This window comes from Phalacrocorax carbo, chromosome 3, assembly GCF_963921805.1.
Source record: "Phalacrocorax carbo chromosome 3, bPhaCar2.1, whole genome shotgun sequence".
Classification (NCBI taxonomy): Eukaryota; Metazoa; Chordata; class Aves; order Suliformes; family Phalacrocoracidae; genus Phalacrocorax; species Phalacrocorax carbo.
The window spans coordinates 4,300,906-4,316,708 of record NC_087515.1 but is presented as its reverse complement, the minus strand read 5'-3'; the positions used below and the strand labels follow the sequence as shown (position 1 = coordinate 4,316,708).

General features: G+C 47.8%; 1 protein-coding gene and 1 long non-coding RNA gene across 4 annotated transcripts in view; both read left to right on the top strand.

Moving 5' to 3' along the window:
• Positions 1-655: 655 nt before the first annotated feature.
• LOC135312426 (uncharacterized) lies at positions 656-8,449 on the top strand. Of its 3 annotated transcripts, XR_010371939.1 has the most exons (6): positions 656-740; positions 1,522-1,655; positions 3,441-3,520; positions 5,454-6,947; positions 7,456-7,500; positions 8,240-8,449. It is a non-coding gene; the product is annotated as an uncharacterized LOC135312426 (long non-coding RNA). The 3 variants fall into 3 exon arrangements; XR_010371937.1 differs by lacking the exon at positions 5,454-6,947; XR_010371938.1 differs by lacking the exon at positions 5,454-6,947 and having other exon boundaries at positions 3,441-3,663.
• Positions 8,450-10,772: 2,323 nt separating this feature from the next.
• Positions 10,773-15,803, top strand: part of GALNT2 (polypeptide N-acetylgalactosaminyltransferase 2) — a 99,235-nt gene continuing 94,204 nt past the window's right edge. Inside the window, exon 1 of the mRNA XM_064445671.1 lies at positions 10,773-10,975. Coding sequence (XP_064301741.1) covers positions 10,853-10,975 — 123 coding nt within the window. The 5' untranslated portion in view covers positions 10,773-10,852. The remainder of the gene's footprint in view (positions 10,976-15,803) is intronic.

Sequence of the window (15,803 nt, the reverse complement as noted above, 5' to 3'; positions counted from 1 at the left end):
CCTTAGCCTTTGGGATGTTGCCCGTTGTCCCAAATTGCTGTCAGCCTTGTATGATTTTCCCATCCTTGTAATCAATTGACAAAATATACGGTTTTGCTTCCAGAAGGTATTCATCCGGCCTTTACTCGATACCGCTTTTTCTATGTAAGGCGGAGATCTAACTGGAACAATGAGCTGAAAATACATTAAATTCCAACTGCATCTGTTCTTTTTGGTTGGTTTTAGTGAATGTGATGGTTCTGAATGGTGCCAGATCAACAGCTTCTGTACCGATGTTCCCTTTATTTTCAATAGAGCAGGTACAGGATCAGTGCTGGCTTTACTAAGGCTTCCTTACTGGGGTGTATCTCGGCCTAGTGGGACGAAGAGCAGTGTGCTCGCTCGGTTGTAGTCGCTGTAGGAACCCACAGCGCAAGTGCAAACAAAAAGTCGATGATAATCTGTGCTGTGGACTTTGATTCAGCATGAGTGGCTGGAGACCAGGCCGCTTCACAGACAGCTACTGAACGGCTTCGGGGCGCTGAGCAGCCCGGCAAGGTCTCTCTGGCAGGTACAGGGAGCTCTGTGTGCTGTTACCAGCTGCCTGAGGCTGTCAGCTCTCCCAGCAGACGTGTGGAGACCCTGCTTGTAGCAGGACCAGTCTGAATGCTTCTGGGCACAGCTCTGGCAGGGTTTCCTACATTGGAGACGTTCTTCTCTGAAGACTTTATTTCCCTTGGAAGGAGAAATTCCTCCACCTGGTAAATTGCAAATGCAAACCTCTGTTGTGTTTGTAGGTGTGAGTCTTTTGGTTCTGCATTTCTTAGGATGTCAGAAGCACATTGACACCTCTCAGATACATATCACCTACTGCCTCAGGTTCCCACCAGGACCCGGCTTCCTTGGCTGGGGGAGCAGGGTGTGGGACTCCTGTCAGTACCTCTTCTGGCTCTTGGAGGTGCTTTATTTCAAGTCTTTTCTCCTGTGCAATAGCACAGTACAACTTTTCAAGAACTAGGACAATTTCATGTGCGGACTGACCCTGACAAGCGCTCGAGATCTGAATCTGTTCAGGTCTTTGAAATGCAAACTCCCCATATTTCCCCTCTCTTCATGAGTGGTGATATGAGATCGTGTCTGATCGAATTCAGCTGCTGAAGTATCAATGGGATCCTGAGCTAATTTGGTGTCCCACCAAATTCATTGATACAACTATACAACTGCTCAATGTTTTAGTGAGTAGAGGGAAAAAAAAGCAGCTCTCCTTAGTGTACTGGGCCTGCTGATGTTTTTTTTGGCTTTTAGAACAGAGAATCTAACAAAAATAATAATCTTATGAACTGCCTCATTTTTTCTGTTTATTATTGTTACTCAGGAACATAGTATGCCTGAAGGTAACCTAGCCAAGAAGGCAGCATAGACAGCAAGAAAACGCTATGGAGAGCCAGTAGAGAGCATCATGACCTAACCCAGGGGACCCCCAACTGCCAGGTTAATTATTGTTATTTAGTCACATGACAGAAAACACGTGATTAATTGCAGCAAGAAAACGCACTGCCCTTCGTCGAATTTAAAAGAAGTCTGCCTGCAGGAAGAAGGACAAAACCTGTGAAGCTGATAAACTGAAATAGAAGCAGGAAAGAGCAAGATAAAAGCTAGCAGTGGTCCTGCAGCAGGTGAGCCTTCCCATCGCATCCAGCCCCTAGCAAGGTCTCATCAGAGAGCCAGGAAAACCGTGACACTCAAGCGCAGAGGATGTTGCTTTTGTTCCAGCTGAAATCCTGTGCCCGTGGCTTGACAGAGCCCTGGGGAAATGTGGGAGTACAGGGAGATAAGTTTCTTAATTACAGGGTTTCTCGGCAGTACATAGGTGTGTGTGCCTGGCTAACGTGCAGTAACATGGCCCTCTTCCTGATGGGATCCTTGCCTTCAGGTGCGATGGTGCCTGCAGCGTCGAGCTGCCATCTGCTCTGCGCTCTTGTCAGCAAAAGCTCTGGGTCTCAAGTGCTCCAGGGCATGTAGCAAGCAGGATCCTGAAGGGGCAGATGACTCAGGCAAATAATGGTTTAGGTGAGGCTCTGCTAGGCTTGGCAGGGGCTGTACTGGTTAAAGGCAGGATTTCTGCTGGTGGACTGCTAGGATTTCTGCTGGTGCTCCACATGGCGTACAACTGCCAAGGTCAACGTCGTGTGTGCACATTTGTCTTGCCACTGTCATGCTGTACCTCTGCAGGTACATCTGTGTCCCTAGGCAAGTATTTAGTGAGCTCTTCTGTAGCAAGGACTCACAGAGAATAGCTGGTAAATGTTTTATACCATGCAGTGCAGCCAAGGATGTTTGTTCCTGTAAGATTGTCCTGGGACATCCATCTGGAGGGGGTGACTCAGGCAGCACAAGAGAAAAATAAGTATGCAGTAGAAGTGCCGCTTACAAAGATGCGATACCAGAAACAGTGTTTTTGTTGTTCGGCATCACAGAGTTTTCTATTCCCAGCATCACTGCAGGAAGCATTTCCTAAAATGCAGGGGGTTTCCCTTCTTAACAAGTGATGTGTGAGAGGCTGCAGTGCAGAGGCATCTCCCTCATGCTGGGCTTCCTGACACAACCAGTACATGCCCGTATACAAAGCAGAGGGCATGTCCTCTCTTTTCTGAGTCTCCTCTCCTCTTCCTCTTTCCCATGCTTTCCTTACCCTTGCGTCCGCTGCCACCCCCTCTCCCTGCACACAAGCCTTTGGGGCTGGCAGTGGCCCTGTGAGCATTTCCATGCACAAAGTCTCCTCTGGTGAGAGTTTTTAGGACTGTTCTGTGTAAAGTACACGTAGAAGTGCAGTACTCTGCAAACGCCCTTTTTTCTCCACTGTATGTTACCACCTTTCAGTGAGTGAAGGAGCTGTATTGGAAACTAATTCTTTGTCTCAACTCACATCAGTTTTTCCCTGTTGTAGTGACATGGCCTTCTACAGAGTTACCCCCTATTTACACTAGGGCACGTGAGATGACAATCGGACAAAGTATCTCTCTCTTAGACTTGTGGAAGGAAGAACCTTGCTGGGCAATTCCTGAGGCCAAAAATGTTATTTCAATAGAGAAGGCCTCATTTACACCTGCATGCACTGGAAGAATCTGATTTACAATTAAAAGTAAAATAATTATTTGACCATCTCTCTCTGAGGTGCGTGTCTCTCTCAGTTCAGAAACAGTTTTGAAAGCTAGAGAAAACAGTGAGCGGTACTCTGCAGAATAAGAAAGGAAAAAGGATCTTAACCTCAGTTCACAAACATGCAGACCTTCAGCTTACAGAAACAGGACAGAAAGTTCTTTTATTTGCTGTTTGACTTTTTGAAAGGAAACACTTGCTCCTCTACCTGAAACTCTTGAAAGAACAAAGGGGATGGGAAATACACGGTCTCTGCAGGGCAATGCCAGTTTCTTTTTCAAATAATTTTGTTTGTGTGATAGGTGCCGAGGCCAAGTTCATTGTGGTTCAGCCGTGTTACACGGAAGGTGGATCTGGCTGCTTCTGTTGGAAGAGAAACAGGGTAAAACTAATTTCTCCAGGTTTGCTGGTTTTGGGTCCTGTTTTCAGAAACAATGCCTTTTATGATTTCAACAGCCGATGATAAAGGTTTGAAGCCAAAAGGGTCATGAAGGCTGCAAATGGGGTCAGTTTCCAGCCCCTGTGGTAAGTGAGCCTATTTACTGTCTGTTCCAAAGTGCTGAAAGATTAAATTTGGGAGAAATCAATATGTGACTTCTAGAGGGTGTGTGAACTGAAATAGCTGTGAGCGTCTCTTTTCCCTCTTACATGAAATACGCTCGAGTGTGATACAGAAGACCTGTGTAATTTGTTATAATGATTGTGGGATCCAAACACCAAATTTTGCAAATTGGCAAATATGCAAACAAACCCAACAGAGTAATGTATTTATTGATGATACGTGCTGTGTGAAAAGACTACTTTTAATTGCACGGTGCAAAATATTCTTGAGCAATATCCGGCAGTACAATCTATAGCATTGATAAAAATATATCACTGGGGTTTATTTGTCTGGCCACAACTGTAATGCAAAAAGCAGGCCCGGTGTAAGGGCAGGTGTGGGGGGGGTGGTGACCTTCACCTGGCGCAGAGGAGTCTCCGGGGACGTGCAGCACTGCTGACTGTCAGACTGCACGGTGCCCAGGAGGAGTAGCGTGGATAGGGTGCTATGGGCAGCACGCCACCTTTGAGGTGTGCACTGCGCTGTGTGCATCTGAGTGCGAGCCAACAGTATGAACATGGATGAATGATATTTGTTTAAAAAAAAAAACGATTAATCAAAGTAATCAAAGACATCTGAGCTGTATTCAGCGTGTCCACTATGGCACCTCTGGATGTAACCTATGATTGTCAGTTATTCTGCTTCTCCAGAAAACTGGAGACCTGCTTTCCATGTTTCAGGCTGAAAGCACGTTCTTTAACTCCTACTGTAGGGGAAGTGGAGAAGAAGTAAGGAGATGCTTTCTACCGTCCAGCTGAAACTAAAACATTGTGCAGCAAGGAAAGATTTTCTCTCTCTGCCCCTGTGAATCATACGCAGTCACTGCAGAGCAGCATTTGCAATCCCTAGCTTGAGCACTTGCTAAGCATCTCTCTGCTGTCTGTATAAGAAGGCAGGGTCTGATATCCCGGGCAGCTGGTGATCTGAATCACTTACCAGTCTTTTCAGTTCAGACACCGCAGAGGCAGACTTTGAATACGGTGCAGTAACTTTGGAAGGGAAAGGCCTATGTTGCTTCCTTGTACTCTCACCTCCCTTCCCTACCACACCTCCTTCATTCCTCCTTACCTTTGTTCTTTCTTTTTCCCTTTCCCTCACATTCCCTCTGGTGAGCTGCTGATGGTGCCATTAGCTAGGAAAGACTTTAAATAAAGAGATAAGCAAAACCTGCTTCTGGTACAACACTTTGACTTGGGGAAACCTCTTTCTTGATCTCCAGGAATGTTATTGTAGGCTAATTTAGCTGCATTTTCTATGCTTTGCTGTAGCAAAGCTGTATCACAGATAGACTGCCTCAAATTACTTGGCTGTAGCCTTGCTGATCTGGATTATGAGTTTGAATAGACAAAGTACCAGTTGAGATTGCAGCACCACTGTGTGATGTGTTCACATTTGCCTTTGCTGCTCAGAAATAGACTTTTGTATTATGCATTAGCACGTAGCGTTTACCCCTAGCATCAAATGACTTACAGTACTACAGCTGCACACCACTGCAACATAGCCTTGCTCAAGAGGAAAGGATGGAATTTCCTGCCCTGTCTCAGACCATAGATCATCAGTCTTTACTACTCCTGGCAGCTCTGAAGAATCCAGCATGACCCTCAGAATTCAGATAAATGCAATGAAGGGGGATCAAATTACCTCAATCAAAGGTGAGGTCATCGTTTCAGCAGGTCTCTCTCCATGGCCGATTCTCTCTTTCATCTATCATCAGTCCCCCACGAGGGATGCTTCTGAGCCGTATCGCGTTTTGAAATCTGATCATCAGCCTACGGAATGCCACAAGAGGTTTGTTTTGTGCTGCTGAAGTTCAGCCCAACACGCTAAGTGACTCAGCTCGGGAAGAATAGTTGGCAATGGGACTGCAGTTTGTACTGGCTTCTGCCATCTTTAGCGGGAGGCCTACCAAAGGCTGAGTTGTTCTTTCTTTGTTCAGCACCCATAGGGAAAGAATCTGTTTCCTCTCTTTGTAGAACTGAACAACTCTTAGGAATGTTGAACCTTAAACTTTATTTAATGGAGAGGAAGGGCTTCCAGATTTGGATCATTTGCCTTGGAAGCATGCGGGCTTAAGCTGATACTGCAAACCTTTGTGAGAAAATGCAGCGCTTACAATATCTGCATCGCATGATGTAATGTGTTGATCGATCTCTAATGGGGAAACAGCATAAAAAAACTATCAGAGGAAATAACCATTGCTTTATGCTTTAAGAGCGAAGATACTGCCCTCTCGATATCAAAGTCTAGGACGAGAGAACTTTAGTTCTAAAAGGCCTGAATGCATTCAGACCTTGCACAGCAAGCCCGGACCAAGCAGGGTGACACACACTATTTTCAAGGTAAAATGTGCACGATACAATATTTGCTACTTGGGGTTTTAACAGCTCGAAAAACATTCTTGGAGGGTAACAAGACTTTCTGGAAGCGAGCCACTTTCGGATGCTATTGCCAGCACGTCTGCCTACTCTGGGTAGCATCAGAAACTGTGCTGAAAAATTAAACAAACATAGTCTTGGCATCTAAACAGATGGGAAAGGACATGTTGACTCCCAAGTCTTTAGCTGAGGAGGTAGTCTGTTCCTCATTGTTACCACTGTGCAGCGCGGAATTGCAAAACACCCACATAGATTTTCAGACCTGCTAGCTGCACTTAACCTTTAATCCTGCAAGTACTCAGCCATGAGCATATAATTTTAAACGTCTGAGTAGTCTGACTGACTCCGATGGGAATACTCACTGAATGAAGTTAAACATTTGCATAAATGTTTGCAGGATCAGGATCTTTCACTACAAACACAATTCTTGCACTACAAACACAAACTCCGCTTGGGCTGAGCTCAAGTTCTCAAGGCATTAAGAAACCTATATCCTCTACAGATGTGTTTTAGATTTCATGTTAATTTGTGATTTCTATGTCATAAAACATCTTCCATTAGGCTAATGAGTAACCTTTCTCATGAGAGAGGAGGAATGATACGCTTTCTGACATGACTGCATAGGTTTGAAAGAATGGAACCTGAACTGGATCAGCAACTTACGAGCTTCAGTGTGTCGAAGAGGTTCAGGCATCCTGATGGGATTTTTGGCCTTTTAAAGTTTTTAAAACCTGTTTTCTGTGGTTTAGACCTGATCTGAAAATCCTCCTTCCTGCCCTTGCAAGGACAAGGCTGCTTCCATGAGCAAGGGATTGACTCACTTATCCCTGGAGGTGAGAACTACTTTCCATTCGCACCGTCAGAGGGATCCTTCACCTCTGATGAGGTCATTTAACTCCAGAAAAGGATGAGCAAATTTTGTGGTCTTTAGTTACAAGGAGATCAACACTAACACTCTGAATGAGAATCTGGTCGTGGCTGTGTCTGGTTTTATACCCGCTCCCAAAGAAATTCGGTGAAATTCCCTCTGGTTTACACCCCAGCTAATGAGGTCAGAATTTGGCCCATGGAATCTAGGTGTCTGCGTTACAGATCAAAGGCGAAGTTTTGATGATTCCTTCTGCAAATTTCGCTCCTATTTGTACTCCCGCATGACTGATCTCTCTTTTGTTGAAAGGGCTGTGGTTGATACAGAAGCATTTATATTCTGTGAATCATTCTAGCAACGCTGCTCTTAAAATATGCTAATATTTTCTTTTGAAATGCACTGGAAAAATCATTTAAAAATATCTTACATTTTTCTTGAATTCTTTGCTTTAATTGAAGCGCTTTTTTTTTCAGTTTTGCTTTGCTGACTAAACACGTTGGGACTTTTGAGGCAAAGAGGTATGTGCATGCGAATGCGTTGTAATAGAACAGGCAGCTTTTCCTAGAGTTAAAGCGATGTAACATTTTCCATTCTAAACCTCTGTGTTTTCTGTGGTCTCTGAAATATAAATGATTCAGGGTGAAATCTGCCAGATTGGGACTTTGTCCAAGTGTGAATATTTTGGAAAGATTTGAACAAAACTGGTTCAGCCAGTCCAGAGTATCAGGAGAGTGAAAAAAAAGAGAAATGTTTCTCGAGCTAAATAGGGTCTTACAGCCTTTTTTGAGCGTTTCTGTAAATTTATCAGCAGAAGGCTGAAAAATGAACTCTGACGTGGAAGTAGCCTTCCTTGAAGTAGACATGTATTTGCTTGTTCGAGAAGAAATTAGTTTTGATTTAACTGAGTTATAAACCTTTGAAAACAGCGATTGAGCATGTGCAGTGGATTATTTCGGTAAGCTTGTGAAGTGTGTAGCTACCGAAGGATTTTCTGTACATGCATGGCTGGCTAATTTTGCTGGAAAGGGAAAAATCTATCTGAGCACATTGCTAAAATCAGTGAAAATACCTGGGGCTTCAAGGGAGACCTTTGAAGACCATCTCAAGACCTTTCAGACTCTGAAAAGGGCAAGAAAAGATTCTGTAGGCTTTGCAAGGTGTTTAAAGAGTAAGTGGTGTGCAGATTTTTTAAGGTTAAACGGAATTATGGCTCCAGCACTGGGCACTTTACACATGTAAGTATATGACGTTTTCCAGGGGGAAGCATGTCACGCACAGCCCCTTCTTCCTCAGCAGATCTGCCCGGTGAAGGAATCCCCCCGCAGCTGGGAAGCTGCTCCTCCGTCTCGCTTCTAGCTGACGGTTGAGCTTAAGTGGCAGGACTTTATCTGCACGTTCACCATCTTGGGCTGCCGAGATTGCTCTGCATTTTATAGAAAATCTTGCTAATTAAAATATAGCCTTTGGGGTGGCATGTGTCTGTGTGTGTGTCTTTTTAGATGGAGGCACAATCAGTGCTTTTGCAGGAACTGCTCTCAAACACTTCGGAAAAATCAAAACCTCTCATCCAGAACGTCTGCGCCTCTCTGGGCAGCCCATGCTCGCCGTTGTACTTCACTTCAGCAGATGCCAGTTATCTGGCTCCAAGACTTGTATTTTGCACAAATTGGGTGTCTTTCTTGGGTTAGGCCCCAAAACCAAGAATGGCAATGCTGAGTTTATTGTAAGAGTTATTTGCTCTGAAGAAAGAGACCTCTTCATATTGCACTCCCTGAACAAATACTTATTTGGGATTTCTTCCTTTCTCCTTTCTCCCACCCTGTCCCTCCACCAGGGCTCTGGCGAGTGGGAAGGTACGCAGTTATTCACTGAAATCTTTGCATGCCATGCAACTTCTGCCCAGGCAATGCCAACACTGGCACGAACCACCTCCCTGCCCAGGCTGTCAGCAGAGTGACTGCCCTGGTGAGCAGGTGAGCTTTTGATTCCATTTCTTTTGGCTGCTGGGTCTTTTCCTGCTCAGGCAAGAGAATTTCTGCCAGAGCCCTGCCACATCCTGGCACGGCTTGGTGAGCAGCCTTCTGCAGAGGCTCTGTAGCCGCTGGTGCGGCTGAGCTGGCAGAGGTCTGACACCGGTATAGACAGAAGGGGGGTCAGAAACACGCGGTACAGTCAGAATGGGCGGCAGTAAAACAGCGCATTGGAAAAAAGAGGTGAGATGATGGAAAACCTTTAAAAACCAGGAATGCTCTGCCTTGAGCAGATACCGTGTCTCTGAAATAGGGGTGCTTTTTAACTGTTCGGGAATGTGCCTCTTCCCTTCTTCATTTTGCGTTCTCATTTCTTGATGTCTCACAGCGGGGTGAGGTAGCAGCAAATGCTGAACAGGAAACGCAGCGGCGTGGGAAAACAGCCCCACGAGCTGTGCGCACACAAGTCAGTGACGCACAGTGAGAGCTAGCAGCAGCGTAGCCTCCGTCCTGAGGTGTTTAAGGGTGGAACGGCTTAAGCAGAAAGGAAGGTAAGTTTACCAGGCAATGACCGTGTATCAACCGACCAGCCTCTAAGAGCGGAGCCCAGCTTGGGTCAACCTGCTGGGAAGACCCAGGCGGAGCCCCGCGGAGGTCCCCTGAGCCCTGCATAGGGGTGACCAGGCTTCCAGAGTGGGCACTGCTACCGGAGTCATCAGTGAACGCCAGCAGCGCAAGGGGAGCGGGGGGTATGTCAGTGTCACACCTCGGTGCTGTGGCGGGGTTGTCAGGACCTTGACAACCTCCCATCAAGGCCACGGAAGGATCTCTTGAATAACATGAGAAAGGCTGAGACTTATCAAATGAGATGTGGATACCTGTCACGAGGAGGACACTGGGCATCATCCAACATGACTTTAAGACCAGCCTCACCGCCTGCCTCAAGTGGCTTCATGGACACCATCTCCGTAAAGCGCGTCCTCCGTTCCCTGCGGTTGAGCGGGAGTGGGAGGAAGGACGGAGACACCACTCGTGGTGGCCAGCTGGAGCTCCTGGGGCCCTGGGGGGTCTCCATATGAATCAGCCAACACGGGTGGGAGTGAGGCGACCAAGGCATCAGGGCTGTACCACGGTGCTCGGAGGCGGCACCGAACAGCCCCTCGGCAACCCTGGGAGCCGGCATCCCCGCTCCCGCCAGCCGTCCCGCTCCGGGCGCTGCCCACGGGCGCCCCAGCTCCGCAGGGAGCCCGCAGACCGAGCCGCGGAGCGCGGCCACGGCCGACGCTTCCCCGCGTTGTGCCCGAGGCAGGCGGGGGCGGGAGGCGGCGGGCCGGGGCCCGGAGCGCACCGCTCCCGCCGGGTAGCCCCTCTTCCCCCCACCCCGAGCGGCTCCGGGAGCGGGCCGGCCGCCCTCCCCGCCCGGGGAAACGGCAGCCGCGGGGACGGCCCCGCCGCCTCAGGGAGGGGGGAGCGATCGCCCCCCGCCGTTGACCGCCAGGCGCAGCGCGCGGCTCCCGCCTCACGGGGCGGCGGCGGCGGCGGCAGCGCGCGCCCCTCAGCCCGCCGCCGGCGGCCACGGGAGGGACGGGCGGGGCCGTGCCGTGGCGGTGCCGCGCCCTGCCTCCGGGGGGGGCGCGCGGCCCCCGGGCTGTGACGGGTGGGGGGAGGGGGCGGGCCGGCCGGCGGGCCGGCGTGCTGCAACCATGGCGACGCCGGTAGTCCCGCCCCGCCCCGCCCCGCCCCCCGCGGGGCCGGGCGGCGCGGGATTGGTCGGGGGGCGGGCGTTCGCCCTCTGCCCCCTGACCCTGCGCGGCGGCGGCGGCGGCGGCAGGAGCAGGAGCGGAGGCGGCGGCTGCTGCTGGCCGTTTCCTGGTGGCCTGGCGGCGGGGCGGGAGGGAGGATGCGGCGCAGGTCTCGGCTGCTGCTCTGCTTCGCCTTCCTCTGGGTGCTGGGCATCGCCTACTACATGTACTCGGGCGGCAGCGCCGCGCTGGCCGGCGGCGGCGGCGGCGGCAGCAGGAAGGTGAGAGCCCAGCCCGGAGCCCTGCGCGCGGCGGGCGGGGAAGGTGCGCCCGCTCCGGGTCCCGGCGGGGCGGCTCGGGCCGGGCCGGAGGCGGCTCTGCCCGGTGCTCGGGGCGGGTGCGGGGATCGCCTCACCCCCACGGGGGGGGTGTGTGTGTGTGCTTTCGGGCGGGGTGAAACTCCCCCAGGCTTCTCCTTCCGTCCGTCCGTCCGTCCCCCCGCCCTTCCCCAGCCCGCTTCCCGGAGGCAGATGGCTTCTTTGTGGACTTCAGACCGGTTTCAGCCTCGTCACGTCGCTCCCCGTCCAACTGCGGACGGCCACGTCCCGGGCCGGGGGAAGTTGGTGTGGGAGGGGAGAGCGGGGGGGCGGGGGGCGCTTCGGCTCGGGCTCGGCTCGGCTCGGGCTCCCCTCGGCTGGGCTCCGCTCCCCTCCCGGCAGAGAACATCTGCCCCTTCCCTCCCTCCTTCCTTCCCCCTCCGGCACCGGAGACCTTTGGGCTGGTGTTCGCACCTAGGGAACACGCGAGGATCCGACCCGCAAATGCGTTCCCCCCGCTTCTTTCCCCTGCCTGGATGCACGGCGGCTGCCTCTCCCTCAGCGCTACGCCTGAAAGATAGCCTTTTCTGGTCGGTTTTGCAATATTTCAGGAAATAGCTGGATTTGCCATATTTCGTGTCTTGCGGTGTGGAAGGTCTGTCTCTTCCCTTTTTTTAACGGCTCAGTTACTAATGTTCAAGAAGTGGTCTGTTGACAGTGCAGGAGTATTTTTCAATGTGTTGTAGTAATTTGCCTGGAAAGTAGTTGCAAGTTAAGCATGTCATAGTTCACCTTTGTGTCAATCAAAACAGGTTTTTGTGGTGTGATGTGCAACTTTATCCACTAAATCCATTTAGAAAAAATAATTAAGTGCTGCTTATTTTTTTTCTGTGGGCTTTTTTTCCCCCCCTTGAAGACCAGGAGAGCCAAGGGCTCTTAGAAACTGTTGTTTAAACCATATATTTTGGAATAGAAAAGGTGAAAAAGCATCTCATGTTTGTGTCATCCTTCAAAAAAAAAAAAAGCCAAACCCAAGCAAACCCAGAAATGGGAAGAGGGCAGGTAAGTGAAGTGCGCTGCAGTTAAGCAGTGTTATTTGCTAATAAATGGCAGTCTCCCATTAAATGAGAAGCAGTGCTTCTTAAGTCTAGTGGTGTATGAGAGGAGGAATCTCCTTCTGCTGCTTTGATGCAGTTCGGTTCATCAATGCCTGTATTCCTGGTAAAACTCTGCTGATGACTGTCTTTATCTCTCAACCCACAAATGTTCTCACTCCTACCCTTCCGATTCTCTCCCCGGTCCCACCGGGGGGGTGTGTGTGAGCCAGCGAGTGGCTGTGTGGGGCTTGGTTGCCCCCTGAGGTTAAACCATGACACGTTGTGGAAGCAAATACTTGGGTGATTACTTACAAGATTACTTATGCGTGCAAGGGTCTAGAGGATGAGTCGCTGCTCATCAATAACTGGCTCTCTGTTTCGATGTGGCCTGTTTTATTTTCTCCCTGTAGCTTAGGAATGTGTTAAACAGCAACTTTTGATGCAATATATTAAAATGCGTTAAAGGTGTGTTGCTAAGTACAAGCTCTTGGTCCTTCAAAGTAGATACAAGATACAGTAGCAGAAATAGATCAAGCATGTGATAAAAAAGTAAGGCAGTAGCCTAAAGCCTTTCTTGAACCACCAGAGTGTATTTAGAAAGTAAAAGCAATCTTAGGCTGCTGCTGATGTGTAATGGGATAAAGAAAAGCTATCACGGCAAATGTATCTGCAGATAGGGAAATATGTTTTTAACTCTTAGGGTGTGTTTCATTTGGAGTTTCCAGACAGATTTGCAACTCTCTTCAATTCATTTTTACTGCTGGGGAAACTGCAATGTGGGGATAGTGATTTGCCCAAGGTCACCTAGAAGACTAGGTGAGAATAAAATAGGAAGAGAAACCAGTTTTTCTGAGTACGAGTCTGGTACTTAATCTGCTTGAACCTGCTGCTGTTTATTATTGATATTAGTGGGAGTTTTTATTATGGTTTTAAGAGATCTATGATCCTGATACTTGCTTTGGTAGGATAATTTGTTATCCTTCTGTGCAAAATTTAGTAAACCTTACTAGTCTGGGTAGTTGGGAGAGTTTAGCAATGATAATTTAGAGAAAATGAGACATTCCATAGGCCTGAGCTGAAGCTCAGTGCCAGGTTTAAAAACATGAAAGTTTAAAGTAAGGCCGTGGTAAGGAAGAAAATAGGTACTGTGACCACAAGAAACAAGTGGGGAAATTAACAATTACATGTGGATTGGTGATTTAGGATTCTATTTTCTGTCAGTGAAGCGTAAAATTTAATCCTGGGCCTTAGTGTAGGTTAGCAAATATAAGTAGAGGAAGATGAGTGTAATGTAATAGCTTTTGAATCTCAATAAAAGGCTTATTAACTTAGTGTCAGACCCTGGTATAAAGCAAACACACAAACTGTCTTAAACTTACGAACAGAAACCTTGCTGTAGTAAATTTCTTGGTGTGTATGACTTCATGTGTCCTTATTATTTGCCCACTATTTCAATATAATGGAAACAGGGTTGCTTGCAGAAGAACATCGCTTTTAATAAATTGAAGTCTCTGCCGAGTTCAGTCCATAAAATTACAAAAGCTGGGAGGGGACAGTTCCTCGTTTGTATAAGTAATTTGCATGTTAATTACAAATCTGGTTATACAAACAGAATGATTTTTTTTTTTCCATAAGGATGACTTTTTTTTTCCCCTGTACACAGACCTAGTCTGTTATCCAGACATACTGGACTTGTGTGGTACGGCAGCCAGCCCTGTGATGTGATGAACACCACCAATTCCCTTTCTCTTCTGTAGAGTTGAAGGAGTAAGAGAAAGGAGCGATTCTTTTTTTTTTCTTTCTGCTTTTCTTATTAGTGTTTTCAGAGTTAATGTAAACTTCTGCTTATTTTGGTTCTCCATTTACAACCTTTCTAATGAGATCTACGAAGCTACTTAGATGTTGCAGTGTGTGGTACAGCCTTGCCGAAGCTTTTGGCTCCTGGCAGCAGGGGTGGAGCCCATAGCCTCGTGTGCAGTGCTCTGGCCTGGTAAGAGCTGAGCAGGCGTGGAAGGGTCTAAAGCCCACAAAGTAGAAGCTGTCTCAATGGTAAATGTGTGAATAATAACAACAACAAAAAAATATAGAAAGGTGCAATGCTTTTCATTCTGGACCCAGGCATAAAAACTCCAGTAGAAACAAATGACATCTTCCACATCTGGAATTTAGGGTGTGACGACCTTTTCCTCTTTTTTTCTTGGAAAGAAGAAAAGGGTAGAGTTGAAGCCTTTTCATTCAAAAAGTGCTTGGAGAGGTCAGAAATGTCTGTCTTTTTGTGGTTGTTTTTTTCTCTCCCTTCCAGTGAATCTCCAATTAAAATGATTGTAAGCATGAGAACGCCATGCGTTCAGTTCACTCCTTTTCTAGCCAGATCACTGGGCTATAGACTGGAAAGAGTGAGTCTGATTCACTTGTTTAAAGGTTAGAGAAACATTTCCCGAAACAGTCTGTAACACAGTAGACAGCAAGTTGCAAGCCCAACAGTTGTGAGACTGAGAAAAATGTGGGCTACTTTTGTGTTCACAATGTGTGTTTTATATTAAAAAGCCTTTGGAGCGGAGACCGAAACAACCCTTCTCTTCATGGATGAGTTTCCTAACCTGTAGCAAAAGCAGTTCGTGCTCTGTGTCTGAGTTGCACAAAATGGAACAGCTTCTGCAAGATGGAGGAAGCTACTCGCACCCTCCCAAGCCAAAGTCATCCTGGTGATGTGATCCCCTCCTAAGACTGGTGTGAATTGGAATCTGTGTATTTGTCACACAAGTTTTGAGTTCATAAACCACTAAGCTCTTGCACAATAAAGTGACTGGATTGTGTGTGTGTGTGACACCAAGAAAAAAACCAGCCAAAAACCCCAGCTGTTTTTTTTAAAGCACTTACTCTTCTAGGCATTAAGAAAGTAGCCCTGTGTAATTGAGCCCTTTAGGCAGGACAGAGGAATGTCTGCATCTTATTGAAAGCACCAAACGCTTCACTGCTGCCAAGAGTGAAATCCTCCTAGGTGCCCCCTGAAGGAGACCTGTAGGCAGAAAGGGGATTTACTGTTGAAAGCGAAGGCTCAAGAGAGGCCTGCTTGTTTAAGCCGCAGCTCAGCCAAGGTTTGGAGCCTCTGGATTATGGTGCTGACAGGCTTTTGCTTTTGTTGCCATGTAAAGAATGTCAGTTGTTTGTAAGTTAGACCTCTTTCCCCTCCCACCCTGTCTTTGCTATCTAGAGGTGGAGGCTAAAAGCAATCTTTGAGTAATGAGATGGAGAACTTTTATCAGTGCTTCTTAAAATTAGAAACATATTTTTCATCAGCTCCCTCCTCCACCCACAAAAAATCCCCCAAACAAACAAAAAAACCAAACCGCAACAAAACCAAACCCCAAACCCACCTTGAACTAGAAGCTTGTTACTCTCTCGGCTCACCAGATTTACTGGGTGAAATGGAACGAATTGTAGAAATCTAATTTATGGTTAGCTGAGCCACAAGGAGGCAGGCTTCTCCTGTGTAGAACTGGTTATTACCCTGTACGTAGTGCAATTGTTCCTTTTCATATTCTGATTTCGTTTTGTGTAGGGTTTTGCTTGTTTTTTTCTTATTTTGGAGCAGGCTTGTGATAGGCGGGTGTACCATGGAGCTAGCTGAGATGAAATCCAAAGGTGAAAGATGATGCTTTGCCTCGAGTACATGACGGATTAAAAGTGACTCG